The 24,506-nt window shown below is 46.3% G+C and overlaps 1 protein-coding gene across 1 annotated transcript in view; it reads right to left on the bottom strand.

Moving 5' to 3' along the window:
- Positions 1 to 24,506, bottom strand: part of Dmrt1 (doublesex and mab-3 related transcription factor 1) — a 99,321-nt gene that overhangs the window by 54,694 nt on the left and 20,121 nt on the right. The window contains exon 3 of the mRNA XM_021627701.2: positions 3,280 to 3,563. Within this exon, the coding sequence (XP_021483376.1) occupies positions 3,280 to 3,563 (284 nt within the window). The remainder of the gene's footprint in view (positions 1 to 3,279; positions 3,564 to 24,506) is intronic.

The raw sequence follows: 24,506 nt of genomic DNA, 5'->3' as shown, positions 1-24,506 counted from the left end.
AGCACTAAGCGTCAAAGGGCCCGAACGATTTATCGGAGATCCACCCCACAGCTGAGATTCACTTGCAGAGACCGTGCGCTCAGTGTCCTTCCCCCAGGGTCCCTGCAACGCACATTCTGCAGTCCTGAGTTTGTTGCAGACCCACTGATGACACATACTTCAAAGTCAGGCAGACGCAGGTTCAAACCCCGGCTGGGAAGTTGGTGGCTGTGGAACCTTGAGAAAGTCATTCCCCTGTCAAACCTCCATGTCCTAACTGCTCAATAAATGAGTTTTTGTTGCTTGTGTTATTGAAAAGAATAACATTCACAACAGCAGGGCAGAAGGACCTACTGCTCCAAAGTAGCTTGTTATGTAAGACTATATCATTGAGACACCTGGGAGGATTTAAATACGGGTCTCCTGGAAAACAGACTCACAGATGAGATGATGCTTCTGTGGATCCCCCAGGACTGAAACAACATCACTGCTTTCCTATTTAGTGGGTTTGTGGGACAGTGACAAACACCAGAACTGTCTCTTACAGGACAAAGGAGGTTTGCCAGTTTCCCCTCCCACTCTGGCTGGCTTGTGTGTGTCTCTGAGTGAAGCCTCCCATAGCATTTGCTGCCTTCCCTCTTCTGGAGGAGGAGAAGGGTGTTGTCACCATGGGCACAGCAGGAGGTACACACCCACCCCCACACACCCGCCCACCAGGCCTCAGCAAGATGCTCCTGGTAACTGCTCATGTCCCCAGGTTGAACCTAGATCTCACACATGCCTTTGCTTGGCCTTGGTGGACAAATAAGACCAACATCTCTGTGTCAGGCACTAACTGCTAAGCCAACGGTACTGACAGAAGGAAGAGAACATTGGTTTAGAAGATCTGATTAATGTACAAATGATCTGAAGATAGCGGTCTTTCCTTCAGAAAAAATACAATTTTCATTTTCAGCCTTTGCCAACTGAGCTATCCGATTCACAGAACCACCGGTCTACCCTGTCACCAAAGACTCAACACAGACCCACCCACCCACCTACTCTACCGTCAAAAGGCTAGAAGTAGCCAAAAAAAGCCCAGATTAGCCAACAGCAGCTGACATCCCACTGCCTCTGCAGGATGAGCAGGACAGTCTGCTTTGTTTAAAGGCTTTCTTTCTTTCTTTCTTTCTTTCTTTCTTTCTTTCTTTCTTTCTTCTTATTCTCCCCCGCCCCACCCCTACACACACATAGGGTTTCTTTCTGTAGTCCTGGCTATCCTGGAAGTCACTCTACAGACCAGACTGGCCTCAGACGCACAGAGATCAGCCTGCCTCTGCCTCCTGAGAGCTGCGACTGAAGGTGTGCACCACCACTACCTGGCTTGTTTAAATCCTTAAGATGCTTTTTTCTCCCTACAAGAAGTGAGTTGCCAATAAACGCCAACTGAAAACCTTCCTCAGACCATAAAATCTACTATGCTTGAAAGGCCTAAAGGGGCCCAATTAGAAGTCCATCAGACTCCTCTTATTCTCATAAATAATTCCAATATCTACAAGTTTTAAGTCTCCCTCCAAAGAGTAACACATGGGGTGGAGGAAATAACCTCAAGAGTAGAGTGTCTGCCACACAAGCTGAGGACCAGCTCTCCCAGACCCACATAAACACTCGGCAACTCATATAAATTCCAGGTAGGCATGGCAGCCTGTCCAAAGTCCCCCCACAGAAGAGGCCAAGACAGAAAACCCCCAGAGCAAGATGGCTGATAAGACTAAGCCAAATACAGAGACCTTCCGCACTGAATAAGGTGACGAGCAACTGAGAAACACACCCAAGGCTGACCTCTAGCCTTCACATGCACTTTCTGTGTATGTGTGCCTGCCCACACAGATGCAAACACGCACACACGCACTCACACAGAAAAACATAAAATGTATGGGAAACAACCCAAGAGAAATCCGTAGTTCAGAGGACTAGACAAGATCCCAGAGTGTAGCAAGAAAATCCCCAAAGTGGGATGACCTGTGTATGAATAATTCCCTCGCTCCAAAAGGAAAAAAGAAGAGGTGAAATGAAACAGACTTCATTAGAGGACAATGTCAGGTCACATTATGGGCTTAAGGTTAAAGAACAAAACTCCCTCAACCCTTGGAAGCAGAAAGTCGCAGAGCTGATTTGACAGAGGCTTGTGGGTGGGGAAGTGGCGAGACAGGAGTCAAAGTCTCTACTTCAATTTTGAGGAAGTTCTAGAAGTTTGATGTACATTGTAGTGCTTCTCATCAATGATGCTGCCTATCTGGAAAAGGCAGGGTAAACCTTAGGAGTGCGAGCACACAGGCGCGCACACACACTCACACATGTGCCATCACTAGCCTGTGATAAGCAATGCAGCATGCGTACACACATCAAGACACCACACTATACAGGATGCATACATACAATTTGTCAATTATGCCTCAATAAAGCCAAGAAAGTAAGAAAGAAGAAACCAGGACATCAAAGATTTGCACTGGCTCCTGCACGTATGTTACCCTGCACTGAAACCAGATCCTTGCTGAGAAAGCCTTGGCATGTTCCCACAGCCTCGGTGACCACACAGCAGCTTCTGCAGCCTGGTGGTGTGGGTCTAACCTCTCCTCCACATACTCCTAGTACACACATCTAGCCTCAGTGTGCTCTGGTTCTAACACAAGGACCTGGTGGAAATGGTTCTACCCTCAAAGGCAGAATCGCCCCAGACAATGCTCTCTCCCTAAGGAAACAAAATGCTGTGTTTGCTCCTGACTGCACACTATTTTAGTCATACGTGTATACTTTGAAAGACTCACAACCATTTCCAAAAAACACGCACCTACGTTCCTGCCATCGCAACACAACTTCCTTCCCTTTCTTACCTTTTCTGCCATGTAAACACACGCATCATAATCTCTCTCCCAGTGTAAAAAAGTTTCAGGAGGTGACTGCCACCCAGAAAGCTGCACCTGAGATAATCTAAGCTGCCCCAGGGTAGGGTAGGCTGGAGGGGGTGGGGCCTCAGATATGCTAACTCTGGCCAGCTGGGTATTTCTGCAAAATGACAATGTGAGAAAAACTAAAACTGAAAACGAACCCCAGATATGTGCATAATCCCTTCCAAGTCCCTGCAGCTAATCTCTGGAGTCAAATGACATTATTAACGGGAAGAAAACCAACGTGCTTTTTCCTGCACGTCATAGCGTTTTCACACGTGTGCTAAACTGACCACGTGCATGGGACGTGTGCGCATGTGTGTGCATTCACATGCACATGTGTTTCGCATAGCCCATTAATCCTGGGTCATACCTGCCACTGGTTTCCAGTCTGAGCAGGCACATAAGGTGCTGGGAGACTCCGCAGGCTGTTCTTCACAGGGGACCCCCCAAGGGGGGTTCCCACATCCCCAGAGGAGGACTCAGCAGACAAGGCCATGGAGTACTGCGGGTAGTTGTACAGATTGTTGTAGTAAGGAAACAGAGACGGCTGGTAAAAGCTGCTGTAGTAGGCGGGGTCTGACACCAGGTCAGGCGTGTTCTCCACGTGCCCTCTGCTGGTGACAGCGGGGATATCTTGGATGACCATGCGTCCCTCTGAAAAGGAAGAGAGAAAAATAATGAAAAGACGGCGTGAGATTTAACGTAGGGGGTCCACAAGCCCTGCCCTCCAAACCTCAGCTATGCCTCAACTTCCATCCCCAAGATAAGCAAAGAACCTGGAAATGCAAGGCAGAAACCATCCACTGCTTCTTCAGCCACAACTGGAAGACCAGTGGCCAGGTTGGGTGGGTGGGGGGAACCAAATCACTTTAGAGGTAGATTAAATGACATAAAGCCTGACAGTGCAACCTCAACTCAAATGCCCCCCCAAAAGTCAAGAAACTGGAGATGAAATCCGGTGTCCGGTTAACCTGTCTATGAATTCTAACCACATGATAAATTTAACGCCACCCCAGGAACTCAGTAAGGGGCTGAGCCTGAGCACACACTGTTTCTTTCACCTCCTTCCATGGTGGATAGGATACCGTGTTCTTTAGTATGGCCAGAGTATGGACCAACTTGTTCTGCAAAAATACAGTCAGTAGTACTATTTGAAGCTTTGTGGACCGGCCAATCAATGCTATGCTGCACTAAAGCTTTTCCACATAATTGAGAAGAGAGTAATTTTTCACATAATTGCAAACAGTAATTAGCCAGCCCATTGTAGTCATCAGGATCTGCCAAGGGTCCAGATACTCAGGTGACAAACTATTGCTGATTCTTCAGCTGAAATAAAGAAAGGTTTCAACTGTATCCTGTCAAAATTAAAGACCCATAAACTATGGAAATTCAGAGAATGGAGAGATAACTTGCAATCTAGAAAAGAATTAGATACCTTTGCAGGAAAAAAAAAAAAATTCTGAGCCCCATCCTAGAAAAATAAGGAGAGCTGAGGATAGGGCTGGAGAGAGGGGGATGGGGAAGGAGGGAGGGACAGAGGGAAGAGCATGGACAAAGAGAAAATGGCAGGAAGATAGAGTGAAAGATAAAGAATCAGGCAGAACTGGATGAAAAGCAGGGACAGAGTGGGCTGAAAGGCATGCTGGAGCCAGGCCCAGGAAACCTTTATCTCGTTCTCAAGATGCAACAGAACAGGAACCAATGAATATTTCTGAGCTGGAAGATTAACCGACAGAGCTACGCCACAACAGCGTCACCTGACAGAAATTCTTGGAAAGGTAAAGGAGAGATGAGAAAGAAGACCAACTAGGGAGCACCACATGACCAGAGAGACCACATCAGACTACAGATGTAAGGAGAGCCTGGAACAGGGACATGTGGGGCATGAAAATGAACTCTAAACAAGGTGAGAGCTGGAAAGATGGTTTGTGCGTTAGGAGCACTCAGCTACTGAGGAGGACCTGGGTTCAGTTCCCAGCACCCACACAGCAGCTCACAGCAACCTGTAACTCCAGTTCCTGAGAACCCAATTCCCTCTTCTGGCCTCAGCAGTCCCCAGGCACACAAATGGTACACATAAATACTTGGAGCTTGTCACATACATACATTTAAAAAAATAATAAAATAAAACAACCTTTCGGCATAATCAATAATTTTTGGTACCTAATCCCTGTTTTCAGTGCTGAGTCTTTTATTCCTTACCTACTTGCAAAAGCAACAGAAACGTCTCAAAACTGACAAACCATTTAGACATCTGAAACGAAAGGGGAGGGGTTGAATGTAGGGGATCTTCCAGCCAGCCCAAAGTATCGGTGACTCATTTCCCACGCAATCTCAGACGCTAAGGGAAGGGAGACACCTCAGCACCTGTACTCAAAAGCCAGGTCATTACTAAAGAAAAGAAAGCAGGGTAGCAAGCAAAGAAAGAAATCAAGACCCAAGGCGCCCAGCATCTAGGGCGGAGGCTCAGTACACTCTCTGAACCTCCATCACGCTCGGTCGGCTCCTCCCATCAGGCCTCAGTTTACCAAGGAACAAAATGACAGTGCTAGTAATGTTCAAGGTAACAAGAAAAATGGCTTCAATAAAACAGTATGGTAAACCTCACATTTAAGATGCTAGGTCAGGTCAAGTCATAATGTGCTTTACTGTGGCTGCTGGTCATTAGTTAATAATGTCATCATTTCCCCACTTAACCTGAATTTTGTTTTGTTTTGTTCTGTTTCAAGTTATTCTGAGCTTTAATGGAAATAGATATGTATGTTGGGAAAGCTCACTGTCACAGCAAGACTTAAATAATTAAACCATGTGAGCTTTGCCAAGAACACATGTCCACAAATTTCAAACACAAAGCCACTAAATTCCCTAAGAGGTAAGTTTTCTTTTTAAATCTCTATATAAACCATCAACTGTTTAAGCGTGTGTGCATGCCTGTGCTGCCAGACACTGAACTGCTAAGCAGACACTGTACCATGAAGGTAAACCTCCAGTCCAGAATTCTCTGTTTTAATCTTCCCAACACAAACAGCTTCGTGGCTCCCGGCTTTAAATGATTTTTTTTTTTAAAGATTTATTTGTGTTCTGCCTGAACATACACCTGCATGCCAGAAGAGGGCACCAGATCTCATTATAGATGGTTGTGAACCTCCATGTGGTTGCTGGGAATTGAACTCAGGACCTTTGAAAGAGCAGCCAGTGCTCTTAACCTCTGAGCCATCTCTCCAGCCCAAGGTCCCAGCTTTAATGAGCACGCTACTACTGTATGAAATCAGCACCCCAGGAGAAGCATGTCAGTTCCAGTGCTTTAGTCTGGTCCCCGAATCAGTGACCACAGCATCACCTGGGGATGGTATTAGTCAGGATCAATACCATAACAAATATAGTTGTTTAATTTTAATTGTATTCTTTTGTAGATATAGATGATATATAAACAGAGAAGACGATCTTAGATACTGGGGATGATACCTTAACACATGCCAGCTGCTGAGTGACGCTGAGTGATATGCTCAGCCTGTAGCTTTGTGTTTGGAGATTCCTGTGTCACCATAAGCGTATAGCCACACTCTCCAGGTACCTGTACTGAATGGGGAGGTTTACCAAGGCTTCTAGAAGGATGATCTGAGGTTGAAATGATTTAGGAAAGTGGAGAACACTCAGAGGGAGGCTAATGTGAAGAGTCATAGAGAGATGACTGTTTCAGTGACCAGATGAACATGGCTGGCAGACACGGATAACACTCAGGATCATCAGAGGATGAAGGGAATTGATGCTGAGTCCCCCAAAGAAGGCCTCAGTCTGAAAGTCTCTAAACCTCTTCATGGAACCCACATACACTCTTTACAGCTTTCAGCTTGGAACCAGGAAAGCCACCAGCGTCCCTTCTGAGCCTGCCCAGTGCTGAGATCTCATGACATATGCACTCCAGTCTGCGAAGAAACTGCCATAATAAACACCTGTGATCAATTTGCCTTTCCTGCCTACTACAGCCACAATCATGGCAGAGTCCCCAAGCAGTATCAAAGGGTGTTTGTTCTCCCCAACACCGAAAGGTCAAAGTCAAGCTAGGTATCCCCAAAAATGGGACACTCAAACCAGGCACAGCGGTGCCTGCCTTTGATCCTAGCACTGGGGAGGCACAGATGGGTGGATCTCTGAGTCTGAGGCCAGCCAGCGATACATGCTGAAACCCTGTCTCAAAAAAAAAAAAAAAAGCCAATCCAAAAGAGGTAGAAAACAAATGAAATTTTATAGATGTGTTTACATACATATGCACATACATATAACTTTCAGAAAGTTGTAAACAAAAAGGAGGCTTCATCCTCAAGGGGGAAGAATGCTAAGAACTGAGGCCCGGCTTTGCCAACCTTACTGAATTCCTCCACCCAGTCTCCAGCCAGTATCACGTGTGGTGGTTTGAATGAAAATGGCTCCCTATATGGGCTCACAGGGAGTGGCACTCTTAAAACGTGTGGCCTTGCTGGAGTGGGTGTGGCCTTGCTGAGGAAGTGTGTCACTGGGGGTGGGCTTCGATGTTTCAGGTGCTCTAGCCAAGTATAGTGTCACTCTTTCTTCATGCTGGCTGCCAATCCAGACATAGATCTCTCGGATATCTTTCTTTCTTTCTTTCTTTCTTTTAAAGATTTATTTATTTATTATGTATACAATGTCCTGCTTGCATGTACATCTGCATGCTGGAAGAGGGCACTAGACCTCATTATAGATGGTTGTGAGCCACCATGTGGTTGCTGGGAACTGAACTCAGAACCTCTGGAAGAGCAGCCAGTGCTCTTAACCGCTGAGCCATCTCTCCAGACCCCTCGGATATCTTTCTATCACCGTGTCTGCCTTCGTGCTGCCATGCTTCCTGCCATGACAATAATGGACTAAACCTCTCAACTGTAAGCCAGGCCCCAATTAAATGCTTTCCTTTATAAGAGTTGCCCGTGGTCATGGTGTCTCTCTTCACAGAAATAAAACCCTAAGACATCATGCCGGGGTCCTTTAAGCTCCATAGGCAATATTACTAATACAAAGACCAGAGGCATAGACTGCAGAAGAAATATCATAATGATTGGAAAAAAACAAACAAACATGAAACTAGATGCTACTCTGTGTCTTTCTAGAACGAAAACTGGCCAAGATTGTCTGATGATATTAGTAAGGAATAGCCCATGGCATCAAGCCCAAGTAAAGGTAGAAGTTTTCTTAACCAGTGACCCCTACACAATCATCCACTCAGTGGTCCTCTGCCATGATGCCAACGGTAACAGAAAGTCAGAGCTTTCTCCTCACTGCTGAGAACTGAGCCCAGGACCCTGCACCTTAACCAGAAGCTCATGTTTGGTGTTTTGAGTGAGGGTCTCATCATGTAACCTAGCCTGGCTTCAAATCTGTGATCCTCATGCCTTTGTCTCTAAGCGCTGTGGCTGCAGAAACACACCACCATGCCCAGCAAATCTGATGGTTCAAGTGTTATATAAATACTGGCATACATACCTAATTTTCACAGAACATCAGCAGAACCAGCTGGAAAGGCAGCGAAAGCCAGAGGTAGGTACTGTCACAAATACTCTGGACTCCCTGTCTCCACATACCCATCTGCAGACATGAGGCTTGTAGACCCCCACCTGCCACTCTAATGCCCACCCGTGGCTAGCTACAGGCACCTTGTGGACACCTAATTCTCCGACAAGCCTTCACAGTCCTGTTACTTTTTTTTTTTGGTACTAACATATGCAGTGTGAAATATGATTTCACTCCTTCACCAGAGATCAATACCCACACATGATAAACACCCTTATTGATCTTGGAGTGTTATATGCTGGTCTCTGGGCATCCAGCTTATTAATAGTAGTTAACCAGTAATTCATTTTAAGGTGGGTGAAGGCTTTCCCCTCTCTTCTTTAGTGTCAGGATTCCCAGCATTGTTGCACTTTGAATCCTCTATATTCAAACTTGAAATTATACCCACTTCTGAATGTGAAGGGAGAAAAGGACTACAAATGAAGCCGAAACTTACCACTGCAAACTTTAACACTTAATTCACAGTAAGAAGTGTCTTTCCTTTCACATCAAGAATTCCTTACTTTGCAAATGTCTATGCTTCTTAGCTTCAAGAATCTGTGTTGCCAGCCGGCAAAACCTTCACCAGTAAATAGGAGTAAATCTGAAACCGAATATTACTTTTCACCAACTGACATGAAACGTCCTCTGAAGATGACTTTCCAAGGGTGAAAGAAATCCTTTCCAAGGACCTCAAGGGTGAAACCGGGAAGTCCTCACCGAAGCAAGGAGGCAAACTACCTGTTTTGTTGTTGTTGTTGTTTGTCTTCTAAAATCATTTTCTGTAGGGCATTCCCAAGTCCAGGTTAATCAGCTCCTGGAATGTCACACACTAAGAATAACTGAGTAATCTAAGCCATGAAGGGTGATAGACAGACAGACTGTTCTTTACCAGTTTTCTCAGAGACTGAAACATTCTGCCTTGCAGGGAAGCTCCTTAAGCAGGAAGGTAAACAACTCAACAGCTTCAGCAAGTTCCTGAAACTCAGTAGACTCTCTGGACTCCTCCCTCTCAGAGGAAGCAATAAAACCTGAACTGAAAAAAAGACCCTCAGACAAACTGAGCTGCCTGAAAGAGGCTCAGACCAACTGAGGCACGTGGAAAGGACACGTGGGCCTTGGTGATGCAGCTGTCTTTAAGCCAGGTCTGTTCCTTTAACTAACCCCTCACCCATATGTCTGTAACCCTAATAAAACTCACTGGTTCACCAAATTCAATTTCAGTGGTTTCTATACTTCGGGTGTTGCGGGTTCCTTATCTAGAGTGTGTATGTTGTATCTACTGAAAAGGCTTCATCACACAACTTAACTGGCGCAAGAACAGGAACACAACAGAATTGAAGAAGAGTTGGGGAGGTCCTTGTGCGTGCATGGTTCTTGCTATGAGTACCAAGGCATGTGACTGAGGCTGAGAAGCCCAAGGATAACCACCTTTGGCAGAAATTCCAATTGAGTGAGTTGCCCTTTCCTGTGTGGTGTGAGTTGCGTAGTTCTTTGTGCTATGACAGTAGTACTTGTTAGGAGCAGTGAGACATGCAACTCTCGCAGATGAGGGCGGAGGATGAGCCATCAGGATTAGCAGCATCTGTGGGAGGAACCCAAGAGTGACAGCCTTTGTCTACACAGTATGGGGTGGCATGCCTGCTAAATGAGTGGAACCCACCACATGAATACACAGATGCCTTGCGAAGAGTTAGAAGGTTTAGAGGAAAATTTGCGGTCCTGGAGATTAGGGCACAGGGTTGAGACTTTCAGCAAGCAGCAGCAGAGGTTTACGTGGCCTCTGCTATGTGTAGTTCGAAATTCATGAGGCTAAGATGGCAGCCAAGTGGGAAGCTGTTTGTGGAAGCAACTGCACCATGTAAGGAAGATGTGGCCGTATTCTCCACGTTAGCCTCTGATTTGGCAAGTATGTTAGGTAAACAAGAGGATTAGAGAGAGGTTTAGGTAAAGGAGTAGAAGACATCTCTCAAGTCTGACCGTTAGAAAAATAGGAAATAGCTGTGATCCTACGTGCAGATGGGGGCCTTAACAATGGTCCCTTAGAGACTAAAGTAATGAGGAAACACTCAGCAACTGAATTGCTGGAATTAGGGAAAATTTTTAAGACAAGCAATGGAAAAGCCTTTGCAGCTTTGCTAGAGAGGCTGCAGAACGTGGATCAGTCAAAAACCTGAGTAATGTAACGTTTCCCATCCCTCCTTAAGGCAGAGGCTTCATAACCTGAGATGGTATGAGGGAACTCAGTCCCTGACCAACTGACTTACCAAAGCCAATAGGAACACTTGGTTTTCTCCATCTGAGCTCCCCATAAATGCCCGGGAATGGAAAACAACAGAGGAGGGACAGATGCTAACCGGGGAGCTGGGAATAATAGAAGCTGTGTTTGAACCCTCGTTCCCTGGCCAGATAGAACTGTGTTCATGGAGGAGTTAAAGAAAAGGTAGACTCAGCAGGGACCTCAAGGCTGGCATGGAGCTTCACTGAGCGCTTTGGTTGGGCAAGATCTTTACGAAGTACTAAAGGCTTTGGTGGTTCTCAGTCACTCAGACCACGAGCACATAAAGAAAAAAAAAATAGAGAAGATTAAAAAAAATAACTGGAAAGCAGAAAAAAAAAAAAAGGGCCTATCTGGGTTACTCAGAGACAAACATGGCAGGATGAACATCAAGCTTGAGTTCCTAAGGAAGCATCTGAGAAAAAGCCAAATTGCGTGTTAAGGAGCTTCTAGAGGCTATAGGGAGCAGTTCCCAAAAGCTATCTGTGGTAGAACAATACAGGGAGAGACAATCAAGCCTGTCCCAGTGTGAGAAATGATTCCCCTAGTCTAAGGATGATGCACGTCCCTACAGCAAAAGGTTATTCTAGAGATGGAGATGGCTTGTCCAGTCAGGAACTTCCCCAATAGCCGGATATGGTGGATGGAGAGACAGCAACCACAGCAACAGCCACCCTGCCAATCCAGGACTACTCTGACTCCAGAAAGCCAGAAGGTATAACGGGAGAGAGTAGGCCATGTTCCCCTTTAGCCCTGGATAGGGCTGAGCAGACTAAGTCAGGCCCACTGAGTTCATCAGTTGTGGAAAAATGTAAGGACACACCATAGAAAAGCTACAGAGTTACGGAAACATAATGGCTCAGAGAGAATGACTGAGGACCGCAGAAAGCTGATCAAGTCAGCGCCTCCTACCCATGCTTTACACCCAACTTTGATCTATGGAGGAAGCAACTGATGCAAATAGATGGAAGTGTTCCATTCAGTATTAGACACCTCGCTTGTACTCTGACTTTAGCATCCTTAGTTGTGAAGCTCTAGGGCCACCTGACCCTTTCTCAGAACAGATTGGCAATGCACTCTGATGGTGCATCACCAAGGTCATCTTTGTAACATCACCATTTCTCATGGGATGGCGATTTGAGATGTTGCCTTGCCCTGCTCATCATCTGGAAAGGGTTTTGTTAGGTAGATGACAATGCTGGTCCCCAAAGGGGATCGAAGTGAAGCAGAAGACCACTCCACAAAAGTAAGGAGAGAAAAATCTGAATTTTACTTCATATTGTTTCACTTAGCTTTTGTTCAACTCAAAAGTTTCTACAGGGTGGGAAGGAGAGGAATGGGAACAAGGGAGGAAGGCACAGACTAAAGCAGAGGAGTGGTACACAGGTACACAGGTACACCTATAATCACGGAACTCAGGAATCTGAGGCCGAAGAATTTCTGGTTTGGGGTGTCTTGGCTACCCGCTGAGTTCCAGAACAGCTTGAGCTACAGAGTGAGGCCTTGTCTCAAATAAACAAGAAATGGGCACTTTCCAAGTACAGGCCAAGAATAGTCTCAGGGAGCTGAGTTTTCTTCACACCTGTTGTGTATTTCGGCCAACGCAACAGCCAGCAGTAACAACTGTGCAAGCCTGGCTGCCCCCTCTTAACCAGAGAGAAGGGAAAACTGAGGATATGTATATAGGTACTCTCACTGTTAATTTCTGAAGTTACTTTTTATTCAAACACTTTACTTACGCCAACAATCAATGGGTTTATCGTGCTGTATAGTTGTTGCATTTTGTTTAGTTTGTTGTCAACTTAACACAAAGCTAGAATCCTCTGGAAAGAGGGAAACACAATTGAGGGACTATCTGCACCAGACTGGCCTGGAGGCAACTCTGTGGGGGCATTCTCTTGATTAATGACTGATGTGGGAGGGTCCAGATCACTAAGGGCAGTGCCACACCTGGTCTGGTAGTTCTGGGAGGTGTAAGAAAGCAAGCTGAGGAAGCCATGGGGAGCAAGCCAGTAAACAGCCTCCCTCCGAGGTCTCTGCTTTTTGTTCCTTCCTCCCAGTTCCTGTTTGAGCTCCCGCTGACATCCCTCACTGATGAACTGTCATGGGACCCTGTAAGCCACAGGAACTCTTTCTTCGCCAAGCTGCTTCTGCTTATTGTGCTGGCTACTTTTACATCAACTTCACATAAGCTAAAGTCATCTGAGAAAAGAGAATCTCAGTTAATTAAGGGGGCAGGGGCTGCCTCCAATAAATTGGGCCGTAGGCAAACCTGACGGGTGTTTTCTTTATTAGTGATTGATGTGGGAAGACCCAGCCCACTGTGGGTGGGAACAGCTCTAGGCTGGAGGTCCTGGTTCTACAAGAAAGCAGGCTGAGCAAGCAATGAGGAGCAAGCCAGTAAACAGCACTCCTCCACGGCCTGTGCCATCGGTTTCTGCTTCCAGCTTTCTGCCCTGAGTTCCTGTCCCAACTTCCTTCAGCGATGAATAATGATGTGGCAGTGTAAGCCAAATAACCCCTTTCCTCCCCAAGTTGCTTTCATCATGCTGTTTCATCACAGTGATAGTAACCCTAACTAGCAGCGTTTTATCACAGCAATAAAAAGCTACCTAGGATACTTGAATTTTAAAAGATACTTATAAATTTCTCAGCTTCAGTCTTTGTATGGGTATCAATGGATACGACCCATACACACAGTGGTTCTTGAGAACCTCAACAATCTTTAAAACTGCTAAGGGGTTCAGCAACTGAAATGTCTTGAAAACTTTTGCCTTCTAGACACTTCCTTCTCCAGCAACTGGAGCCAAGTGTCTCATTGCTTGGCGATGAAATCCCAATGAGTTACCTCTAGCCTGATCCTTCAGCCTGGATCGTTGTTAACAACTACAGAGGGCCAGGCAGTGAACCTCAGGGTGAGAGCTACTGCTCTCAGTGAGGTTGCTGAACCTGATCTGGGATCTACTGTCAGGCAAGCAACCTGACTTTTTCACATCTCAGAACCTACACCTAACCACCTAAATAACTGGGCTATGTACTTATGGGCGTAACTATACAAAATGTCTATACATGGGGCTGGAGAGATGGCTCAGTGGTTAAGAGCACTGTCTGCTCTTTCCAGAGGCCCTGAGTTCAGTTCCCAGCAACTACATGGTGGCTCATAACCATCTTTGTGATCTGATGCCCTCTTTCTAATATGCAGGTGTACATGCAGACAGAACACTCACTTACATAAAAAGTCTATACATGTCTAAGATGTAGGCTCTGACCTATGGCATGTGTTCTGAAAATGCCATTACTGTTATCTTGACCACAGCACAGTCATAACATTTCTGTCGTGCAGCCAGAAAGCCATCAAACAACTCCTGGCATAAATCCTTTTCCCAAGTGTTCATTAGGGCACCATAGGAGGCTGGCTTGCACCTGCAGGGCTTTCCAAAGGCAACCCAACTTGGAATGAGCACAAACCTCTTCTCCTGGCCTTCTCAGAGGTCAGACAGTAGCCTTGAGTGCAGTCAGTGTGATATCACTCCCTAAAGCCATAATCAGGAAGCGCGGGAACAATCTGCTTCTCCCACAAGGCAGTCATGACAGGGCTATTTTAAATGTCAGACATAAATCTGGTGCCAGGAGAGCAACAACCACTCTCTGTGCATTCTTGGGAACAGGGACGACTGATACTGAGTGACAGATTCAGCCAGGTGGGGCAGAGCTCACCATTCCTTCCCTTTCCAAAATCCCACGTTCCCAGCCCCACCCCTCCTCTCTGCTTTTGACTTAATGCTGCTGCTACAGCGCTTTCCCAAAGACCGAATTTTATTTATATGGGAGTTGGGGGGTGGGGGCTGCAGTTCCAGGGCCAAACTTCCAGCTTGCTATAAAGTTAATGTGCTATTCAATGTTCGTTCCAGCCAAGGAGGTGGGGCTGTGTATTTTCTGCCACCCTGGAAGGCCATTATCAGTAATTGCCCATTACAGCGCATAATTATTTCTCCTAGCATAGTCTGTGACCTCCAGGCTTGAACGCTAGTATAGCAAACCGTTTCATCTTACCAAATTTGCGAAGGAAGCTTCTGACCCGTAGAAACGCAATGCTGCATTCTAAGCCCACATCAGAGGACAGATACACATTACTGGCACACTGAAACACAGCCTACACTGTTCTGGAGATAAGTCTTCGTACTTTCCTCACCTCCACAGTCTTACCTTTCCCCAAATAAAAGGAAAATAAATCATAACTCTCCATTATGGAAAAGTTGAGAGCCCAAACAGGGATTTATCTCAAGCCCTTTCTACTCCCCTTCCTTTGATTTTGCTGTTTAATTGTGTCTTAGCCACTGTTCTATAGCTGTAAAGAGACAGCATGACCAAGGCAACTCTTTCACACAAGCAAGCATTTAATTGGGAGTTGGCTTACAATTTCAGAGACTTAGTCCATTATCATCATGGTGAGAAGCATGGCAACATTCATGGTGCTGAAGCCCTAACTCAGAGCTACATCCTGATCCTCAGGCCAAGAAAGAAAGAGAAACACTAGGCTGGATGTGGCTTTCAAAAACCTCAAAGTCCACCTAACCCCAGTGGCACACTTCCTCCAACAACGCCACACCTCCTAATCCTTCTAATCTTTCAATCCTTCTCATCTACCTCTTGGTGACTAAGCAAGCATTCAAATATATGATCCTATGGAAGGCACTCTTACTCAAACCACCACATTCCAATCCCCGCTCCCCACAGGCTTGTAGCCATATCATAACCCAAAAATGCATTTAGTTTAACTTCAAAAGGCCCCACAGTGTATCAGTCTCAACACTGTTTAAAAGTCCAGAGATCTTAGTCTCCTGAGACTCATGGCATCCTCTTAACTGTATCTCCCTTTAAAATCAAGATGGAACCACAAAATGGAACCCATGCCCCACCTGGGGGGGCATGGCCTTGCCTGGATGGCTAGGAACTAAAGACTGGATAGCTCACAGCCCTAGGGTAAAACTAAACATGACTAGCAAGAGGAAAAAAAAAAGTCAACGAAATGATTCCTAATGATATTCTGCTATACTCATACATTGGTGCCTGGTCCAGTCATGAGAGAGGCTTTCTCTGGTGCAGACGGTGCAGAGACCCACAGCCAGGCATTATGCAGAAAGACACACAGAGAGAAAGAGAGACAGACAGACAGACACTGAAGTGGAGGTCTCCATCGGGTCCTCCTCTCCGAGATCAACCCTGTGGAAGAGGGGGAGGAAAGATTGTAGAAGTCAGGGGGAAGAGAGGACACCAGGAGAATATGGTCCACTGAATCAACTAAGCAGAGCTCATACGGGCTTTTACAGAGACTGAAGCAGCAAGCAGAGGGCCTGCACGGGTCTACACCAGGTCCTCTGTGTATATGTGTTGGCTGTTAGTTTAGAGTTTTTGTGGGATTCCTAACAGTGGGAGTGAATGTGTCTCTGACTCTTTTGCCTGCTCCTGGGACTCTTTTCCTCCTCTTGTGTTGTCTTGTCCAGCCTTGATATGGGGGCTTCTGCATTGTCTTGTTTTGTTGTGTTGGGCTGTCTCTCAGAGGCCTGCTCTTTTCTTAAGAGGAAATAGATGGGGAGCGGATCTGGGGGACAGGGAAGGTGTAGCAGGGAGCTGGAAGGAGTGGAGAAAGAAGAAGTGTGGTTGGGATGTATTGTATGAAAGAAAACTATTTTGATAATAATGAATCAAAATTAAAAAGCAGGTCACATACTTCCAACACAAAATGGCAAGCAATATACACTGCCATTCCAAAAGGGAGAATAAAGGAGCACAGTGAAGAAATACTGGACCGAAGCAAGTCCAAAACCCAGCAGGAAAAACTCCAAATTCTGTAACTCCGTGTCTGATGTCAAAGCACTCTTCAGAACACCATCTCCTTCCAGCTTTGCTGACTACAGCACATGCCTGCCCCCCCACCCCCCACTCCCACTGGTTCCATTCAGTCAGCAGCTTTCCTCAGCAGGTAGCCTATGACTCTGGCCATCTCCAGCAACTCCAACACAATCCAGGCTTCACCTTCACAAACCTTCAGTAATGGCCTCTCCTGGCCTCTATGCAGGGACACCACACCATACACACACACATACACACACACACACACACACACACACACATAAACACACACCAGCCTCAACAGCTTCCCTTAGCGGAGGGAGACTCCACAACCTTTCTTGTATTCTTGGCTCTAAAGCCAGAACCACTTGGCTGAATGTGCCAATCCGGCTCTGCCTTATGGGGCTGGAACTCAGGGCCCCCTTGGGAAAATACATTTGCATTAGCTTTCTGTCATTGATGGCTCCCTTCACTGCTTAAGCTTTCCTTTAATTCCTTTTCACACCTTGAAAAGCTTAGCTTGGTGGGGTCTTGCCCTGAGGTTACCACTCCTTTTATTCCATTTAGCATCAGGCTTCTCCTGGAAAGTCTGTCTTCAGCGTTACACTTAATGGTGCTCCTTTAATCCTTAAACTGGAGATTTTATTTCTCATGGTTCTGCTTGCTCCTTTTTATTCTGCATCGGCGTAAGAGTGACCACTGATTACACATGACCCAGACAATACTAGGATGTCCTTGTTTGTTTCCCCACATAACATTTTTATCGATTCTTTAGGAGCCTCACATCATGCACTCCATCACAATCCCTTCCCAGTCCTTTCACATCTGCTCCACTCAGTGACTTCACCCACAAATGGAGTGGGGGTGGGGCGGTGGGGAGTGCACCGGGGATGTAGGGGTTGTCACTGAAGCCTTCCTTGTCCCTTCCTCTTGGGCTGTGCATCTGCAGTCATCAACATCACAGCAGCAAAAGTAGCTGCCTCGCTCTTCACAATCAGCAGGAGCACAGACCATGGATCTCTCTCTAAATAGTCTCTGGCAAAAGCACAGATCAGGGACACACAGCCCCCTGCGGCAGTAGGACCCTGAACCCAGACAAAGCCCTCAGAGGTTGGCCAGACCCTGGACATCATCATGGCCTCAGGTGGCAGCACAGGCCACCCAGATCCGCATGGACCCCAAAGGCAGAACAGCCCACAGACATGAACATGGCTTCAGGCTGCAGCACAGACGGTGGACATCTGCGTGGCCCTCAGTGGTAACACGCGTCACAGACACCCCAGTCCCCAGCAGGGCGTGGCTAGGTGGGGTGCAGGCAGCTGCTGGCTTGGCTGGCTCACCCAGCTGGCTATTCCCATCATGCTCTTGCATGGGAAGGGTGGGGAGGGGGGTGGGGTCTGTTTTTCGAGAGGGCTTTGTGTAGCTCTCGCTGTCCTGAAACTAGCTGTAGACAAGGCTGGGCTGGAACTCACAGAGACCCACCTGCCTCTGCCTCCCAAGTGCTCGGATTAAAGGTGTGTGCACCATCACCTCCCAGCGCTAAGCTGATATAAACCATGAAGAATTAAACCTAGCAACTTTCACAGACTGAGCCGCAAGGCGGGCTCCAAAAGCAATTTTATGCATCTTCAAGTACAAGTGGCAAATCTAGATACACACAGCTGTGACCCTTGGACCATAGCTGAGGAACCACTAAGAGACCTGGCATTCGTCCTCCATGTGGTAAGCGTGGTGTGTGGACCCTGACACGTAAGATACTGCTAATAATTAACAGAGACCTGTCCTATTAGAATGCAGAAATGAGCCGGGCGTAGCAGCACACACTTGTAATCCCAGCACTCTGGTAGGCAGAGGCAGGCTAATAGCTGTGAGTTCGAGGCCAGCCTGGTCTACAAAGTTAGGCCAGGATAGCCAAGGCTACATAGTAAAACTCTGTCTTGGAAAACAAGACAAAGAATTCAGATATGGAGGCTGGAGAAACGGCTCAGAGGTTAGGAGCACTGGCTATTCTTCCAGAGATCCTGAGTTCGATTCCCAGCAACCAAATGGTGCCAGTGTGCACCATCCCTGTTCCAAAGCCTTCAGCTGGAGATCTTCTGGTCCATCCTTCAAGCAACCCCTCGAACGCTGGCTTCCTTTGGCTATGCTGCAGCGGCACCTTTGCCAACCAGCTGCGGCCAACATGCTGCTGTGTGCTGTTTCCAAACAGTGTATATAAGCTACCCTGAACCGCGTAAGGTGATTTGGTGACAAGCACTCACTGTCTTTACAGCCACCTGCTCCACCATGAGACTGTCAACCAGTGAGGTATGGAGGGCATCTGTGAAAACACCACTCTAGGGACACCACCTCTCACAGAGGCAGGCGACAACAGCTTAGCCACTTTATTATCGTCGTTGTTTTGGTTGGAGTCACAGGCTATGTAACTGCAGAACTGGGTACACCCAGCCCTTCAAAGGCAGGAACTGGAAGAGTAAAAGCACGAATGCTTGGTACACATGTGTACATCTCTGACATATGTGTACGCGTATCTATTCGCGCACAGACATTCCTAGGCTAGCCTGGACCTCTAAATCTCCTGCCTCAGCTCTGGGTACTGAGACTATAAATATGTGCCAACACCAACAGCTCACTGCTTTTCTCTTGATTTCTCCTCTCTGCCACCGCCACACCAAGGTGGAGAGTCTAACTCTGAGCTTCAGGCTTGCTAGCCTACATCTCCAACTTTTGTTGTTGTTTTAATGTACTATGTGAGTGATGGTGGTGGTGGTGGTGGTGGTGGTGTGTGTGTGTGTGTGTGTAAAGGCTTGTGCCCCAAGTTCTTTTACTTCCTGAGCCATCTTACCAGCTCCCAGGTTTTCATATTGCTGTAAGACAAGGGACAGCATTTTCCTACGCTGCTCTTGAGCTCCTAGATTCACATGATCCTTCTATTTCAGCCTCCCAAGTATCTGTGACAACAAAGTATGTGCCACCACCCTCAGATTAAAAAATAAAATAAAAATTGTTTTTTGAGCCAGGTGTGGTAGTGCACTCAGATCTCTGTGAGTTCAAGGCCAGCCTGGTGTACAGATGAGTCCAGGACAGCCAAGGCTACATACAGAAACCCTGTCTGGAAAAACAAAACAAAACAAATTTTTCTTTCCTTTTCTGATGGAGTCCACAGCTTCATTATTCTTCGAAAAGTGTTCTTCCACTGAACTGTCTACTTATATCTCTCTAGCCCTGTCTCTTCCTTAATGGAAAATTTTAACAGAAGTAAGTTAAAAACTGAGTGAGATTATGAGTTCTACTGGCCCTGTCTACTAAACTGCTCTGTTGCCTAAGAAACCAGTAACAGGACAAAAAGTTACGCCAATGGCCACTAACCAGTCACGTGCCTCACAAGGCACCTTCTGCACGCCACAGACAAAACATGCACTTCCTAGCTTTCTTTCTCCTTCATAAATTACTTTTAGGCAAGCACCATACAGCAAAGTTACTCTCTCGTTCTTTTCCTCTTCACTCTCAACTGTGGAGTGCCTACTCTCGGGTCCTCACTGAACTGTCTCTCTCAAAGGACAGTATTTTTGAAAGCCCTGAGGCCAGTCCTCCTCTTAGTAATGGCCCCCTGGAGACTCTCACCTGCCCTTCTGTGGTTTTCGCTGCCACGCTCATGACGCTCTCCTCCTTTATCTTACTTGCTCAGTTTGCCAACATGAGTTAGCACATGCTGAAAGTACACAGCACGGAACCTGACCGTTCCTTCCGCTGATCGCTGATCCTCTGTCCATACCTAAGGGCTTATGAGATTATATTCAAAAGCTCATTTGCTGAACAACAAAACAGCCCAACTTAAAAAGGAAAAGGGATTCCAACAGCTACTTTTAAGAATCTACCATCACATCATCCATTCATTCACACCACAGAGCACATGTGACAGTCAGAGGAGGACTTTTAGAAGCTAATGCTCTTCTTCCACCGTGCGGATCCTGACTGGACTCAGGTCCCCAGGCTTGAAAACAAAGCACCCTTACCCACTGAGCTGTGCCGCTAGCCCCAAATAACCATTTCGCCAAAGAAGGTCCACACCTGAACAGTAAGCACATAAAAAGATGGTCAGCACCACCACCCATCAGCAAAGCACAATCAGCCATCAGCAAAGCACAGATCAAGGCCACAGTGAGATACTGTCTCCATCCAACAGAACAGCATGACTCAAAGGACAAATACAAGTGCTGGCGTGTTGGTTGTTGTTTGTTTGTAGACGGCCTTGCTATATAGTCCAGACTGGCCTCAAACTCAAGATCCATGCAGTAACACGGTGTTAAAGATAAGAAATAGGAGGCCAAGAATTGCAGTGCTGTGGAGATGTAAAATGATGCAGATACTTTTGTACAACAGTCTAGATGTCCCTCAAAGTAAGAGACACACTGTCAGCCATCGATTCCACTCCTAGTTGTATGCTCAGAAAGAATGAGATGGTCACACCAAACTTTGCACCTGAATGCCCTCTACTAACTGGTTGGTTCTCGTAATAGAATGCTGAACAGGAAAGAAAGAAAAAAAATGATATAAATAAAAATGAAAAGTATGGCTACTTACATATGCATGGTAAAGCCGTGGAAACATCATGCTGAGTAGCAAAAGACAGACACACACACACCCTCCTCTGCATGCATGAGATGTCTGTCCAGAGTAGGCAACTACAATGCATGAATGAAATACGCCAGTGGTGCCCAGAAGCCGACGGAAGGAGGAAATGCGCACTGGTTGCATATGGATTTTGGGGAGCTGGAAGCCCCGAGGAACACAACTCTGTGAATATATTTTCAGGGGGTGAACTTCATGTATGTAAGTTACACCTCAATAAAGCTGTTATTTTTTTTTATAACTGCCCTAAATAATATGAAGGAAAGAGAAGAAATTTAGTGTTTTTTTTTTAAGTAATTGTCGATTTAAACTTAAGGCAGTGCTTTACAGCATTTCTTCACAAACTCTTTAAAGAATCGGATCAAAAGACGATGCAAATCTTCCTAGAGAAACAGAGATTTAAGGGCTCGAAATGCAACTGAAGCCCATGGTACACTCCAGAGTCAAGAGAACATATGAGAAATTTGGGGTCCTAGAGCCTTGGGATGCTCTTGGACAGGGAAAGGCCACCACCCTTGACTTCAGGAGGAGAGGCCTCAGTGCTGTGCCTGAAAAGCCAACCTGAGATGAAAAGCTAGGCTTGCTGGGAAAACCACTATAATAAATGCCATCCAAGGGCAGACACAAAAAAGTCAGCTTCAGCGAGGTAACAGTTCTTCCTCCCACGTGAGCAATCATATTTTGCTCCGGGGGTGGGGGATGGGAGGCCAAGACACTTCTCTGACCAGCCAGGCTCTGGTAATTCACACAACCAGGTATCCAGCAGGTGTTCACAGGTTCAGCCAGGTCAGCGACTGGCCAGTCCGGCAACTCCATAGACGGGGCACAACTTTGCTTATTATTGACACCACACATGCCTTCCCCAACAGCTAAAACAAAGCGATGGGCAGGCAAGAAGAAAAGATGATCACCACTGCCACAAAAAACACAACACCGTAAAAATAATATGAGAAAACAATAAGAAACAGATTATTAAATTCCCAGGGACTGAGCATGAAGAGCTGTGGAGGAGAAACAAAGTCACTGCAGATTAAATATGAAGAGTTTTAAGCCAATTATAAAAAAATCAAAGAGAACAAGGAAGGGGAGGAGAAGCCTTACAAGTAACTGAGATAGGAAGCCTTGGGAGAAATATGGCCAAGGGAGAATCATTACAGTTTACAGCTAAAGTAATGGAACTGCTACCACAGGCAACTCACAGGGACAGAAAACAAAAGGCTCTTTATTAAAAAAAAAAAAAAAAAAAAAAAGGCACACAATCCCAAAGGGAAGAAGATACCAGACTGGCACACAGAAAACCAACAATGAAATATACCAGCAGCTTCAGCTAAGTGTTAGATTTCCACATCACCATGGCAGCGGTCTTCACCGCATGCCACCACAGTTAAAGGTAAGGAAAAGGGCATTGTGGCATAGGTAAAATAAGATCCTTGACACATACTGCCACTATGTCCCTAATAGAAGTCTGATGCTTGAGCCAACCATGGTGGCACAAGCCTATCATCTCAGCTACGGGAGGCTTGAGCCCCCAAATCTGAGGCCAGCCTGGGCAACACAGTGAGACTCCACCTCTCTTTTTTTTAATTATTTTTATTTTTATTAATTACAGTTTAATCACTTTGCATCACCCATGTAGCTCCCTCCTTCCTCCCCTCCCAATTCTACCCTCTCTCCCTCTTCCCCACCTATAACCCTCCCCCAGTTCACTGATAAGGGAGGTCCTCCTCCCCTTCCCTCTGATCCTAGTCTATCAGGTCTCTTCAGGACTGGCTGCACTGTCTTCCTCTGTGGCCTGGTAAAGCTGCACCCCCCTCAGGGGGAGGTGATCAAATAGCAGGCCAATCAGCTCATGTCAGAGATAGTCCCTTTTCCCATTACTATGGAGGCCACTTGGACAGTGAGCTGCCATGGCTACATCTGTGCAGGGAGGGGTTCCAGGCCATCTCCATGAGTGGTCCTCAGCTAGATTATCAGTCTCAGAAAAGACCCCTGTGCCCAGACTTTTTGGATCTGTTGCTCTCCTTGCGGAGCTCCTGTCCTCTCCAGGTCTTACTATCTCCCATTTCAGTCATAAGATTCCCTGCACTCTGCCCAAAGTTTGGCTATGAGTCTCAGCATCTGCCTCGATATCCTGCAGGGCAGAGGCTTTCAGAGGCCCTCTGTGGTAGGTTCCTGTCCTGTTCCCTGTTTTCTTCCTCATCCGATGTCCATATTCTTTGCCTTTCTGAATGGGGATTGAGCATCTTAGCCAGAGTCCTCCTTTTTGATAAGCTTCCTTAGGTGTACAGATTTTAATATGTTTACCCTATATTACATGTCTAATACCCACTTATGAGTGAGTATATACCCTGTGTTGTCTTTCTGCTTCTGGGATACCTCACTCAGGATGAGAGACTCCATCTCTTAAAAGCAAAACAAATGGGCCAGAGAGTTCGTTCAGTGGTTAAGAGCACTTATTGTTCATGCAAAGGGCCCAGGTTCAATTTCTGGTACCCATATGGAAGCTCACCACCTCCCTGGGCATAAGGGATGCATGTGGTACAAAATATTCATACACACAAAATAATAATAAAATAAATCTAAATGAATAAATAAAAATAAAGTTTTTTCAAAGCAAAATAAACAATCAGACACTGTCCTCAATTTTTCATACATGTACATAATGTATTTCGGCCATAATTGCCCCTCGTTACTCTCCTGTCCCCCTCCCACTCCTGATGGTCTGTTCTTCCTTCCCAGTTAGCCCTGCTGAACTTTAATGCCTTCCTCACTTTAGAGGAGCCAGTCAGTTTCACTAGGGAACAGCCCTTTGAATACCAACAACATCCTTCAAAGTGCCAACCATACTTACCAGTGCTTACCAAAGGGAGCCACCCCTAAAGCTGCCAATAACAAGGGGCCCTAACTTTGTGACTCTCCCTTATAACACTCTCTGAAATTTAAAAATGTAGGTTAAAGTCTTCTGTCCACGGCCGTGCACAATAACCAATGGAATCTTGAGAATGTGAGGAACCAGCTGGAACCCAGAAAGGTGCCTGGCACATGGGGTGGGGGTTGGGTAGCAGTAACAGGGGTCTACTTTAAAGCCCAGGCCTTCAGGCTCCAGCTTTCTAAGCTCTTGCAATGATGGTAAAGGTCCTAGATCTCCCCCTGCCCCACTCTTTCCTATTTTCACAGCTAGAGGCTGAGCTCGTGTTAAGTACGCAACCTACTATTGAACTGCATCCCCAGCTCTCCAGATCCCTCTTTTACTGGGAGTAGTTTATTCTTCC

This window comes from Meriones unguiculatus, chromosome 1 (genome assembly GCF_030254825.1).
Source record: "Meriones unguiculatus strain TT.TT164.6M chromosome 1, Bangor_MerUng_6.1, whole genome shotgun sequence".
In the NCBI taxonomy this organism is placed as follows: domain Eukaryota; kingdom Metazoa; phylum Chordata; class Mammalia; order Rodentia; family Muridae; genus Meriones; species Meriones unguiculatus.
This window is presented reverse-complemented; position numbering and strand designations above follow the sequence as displayed.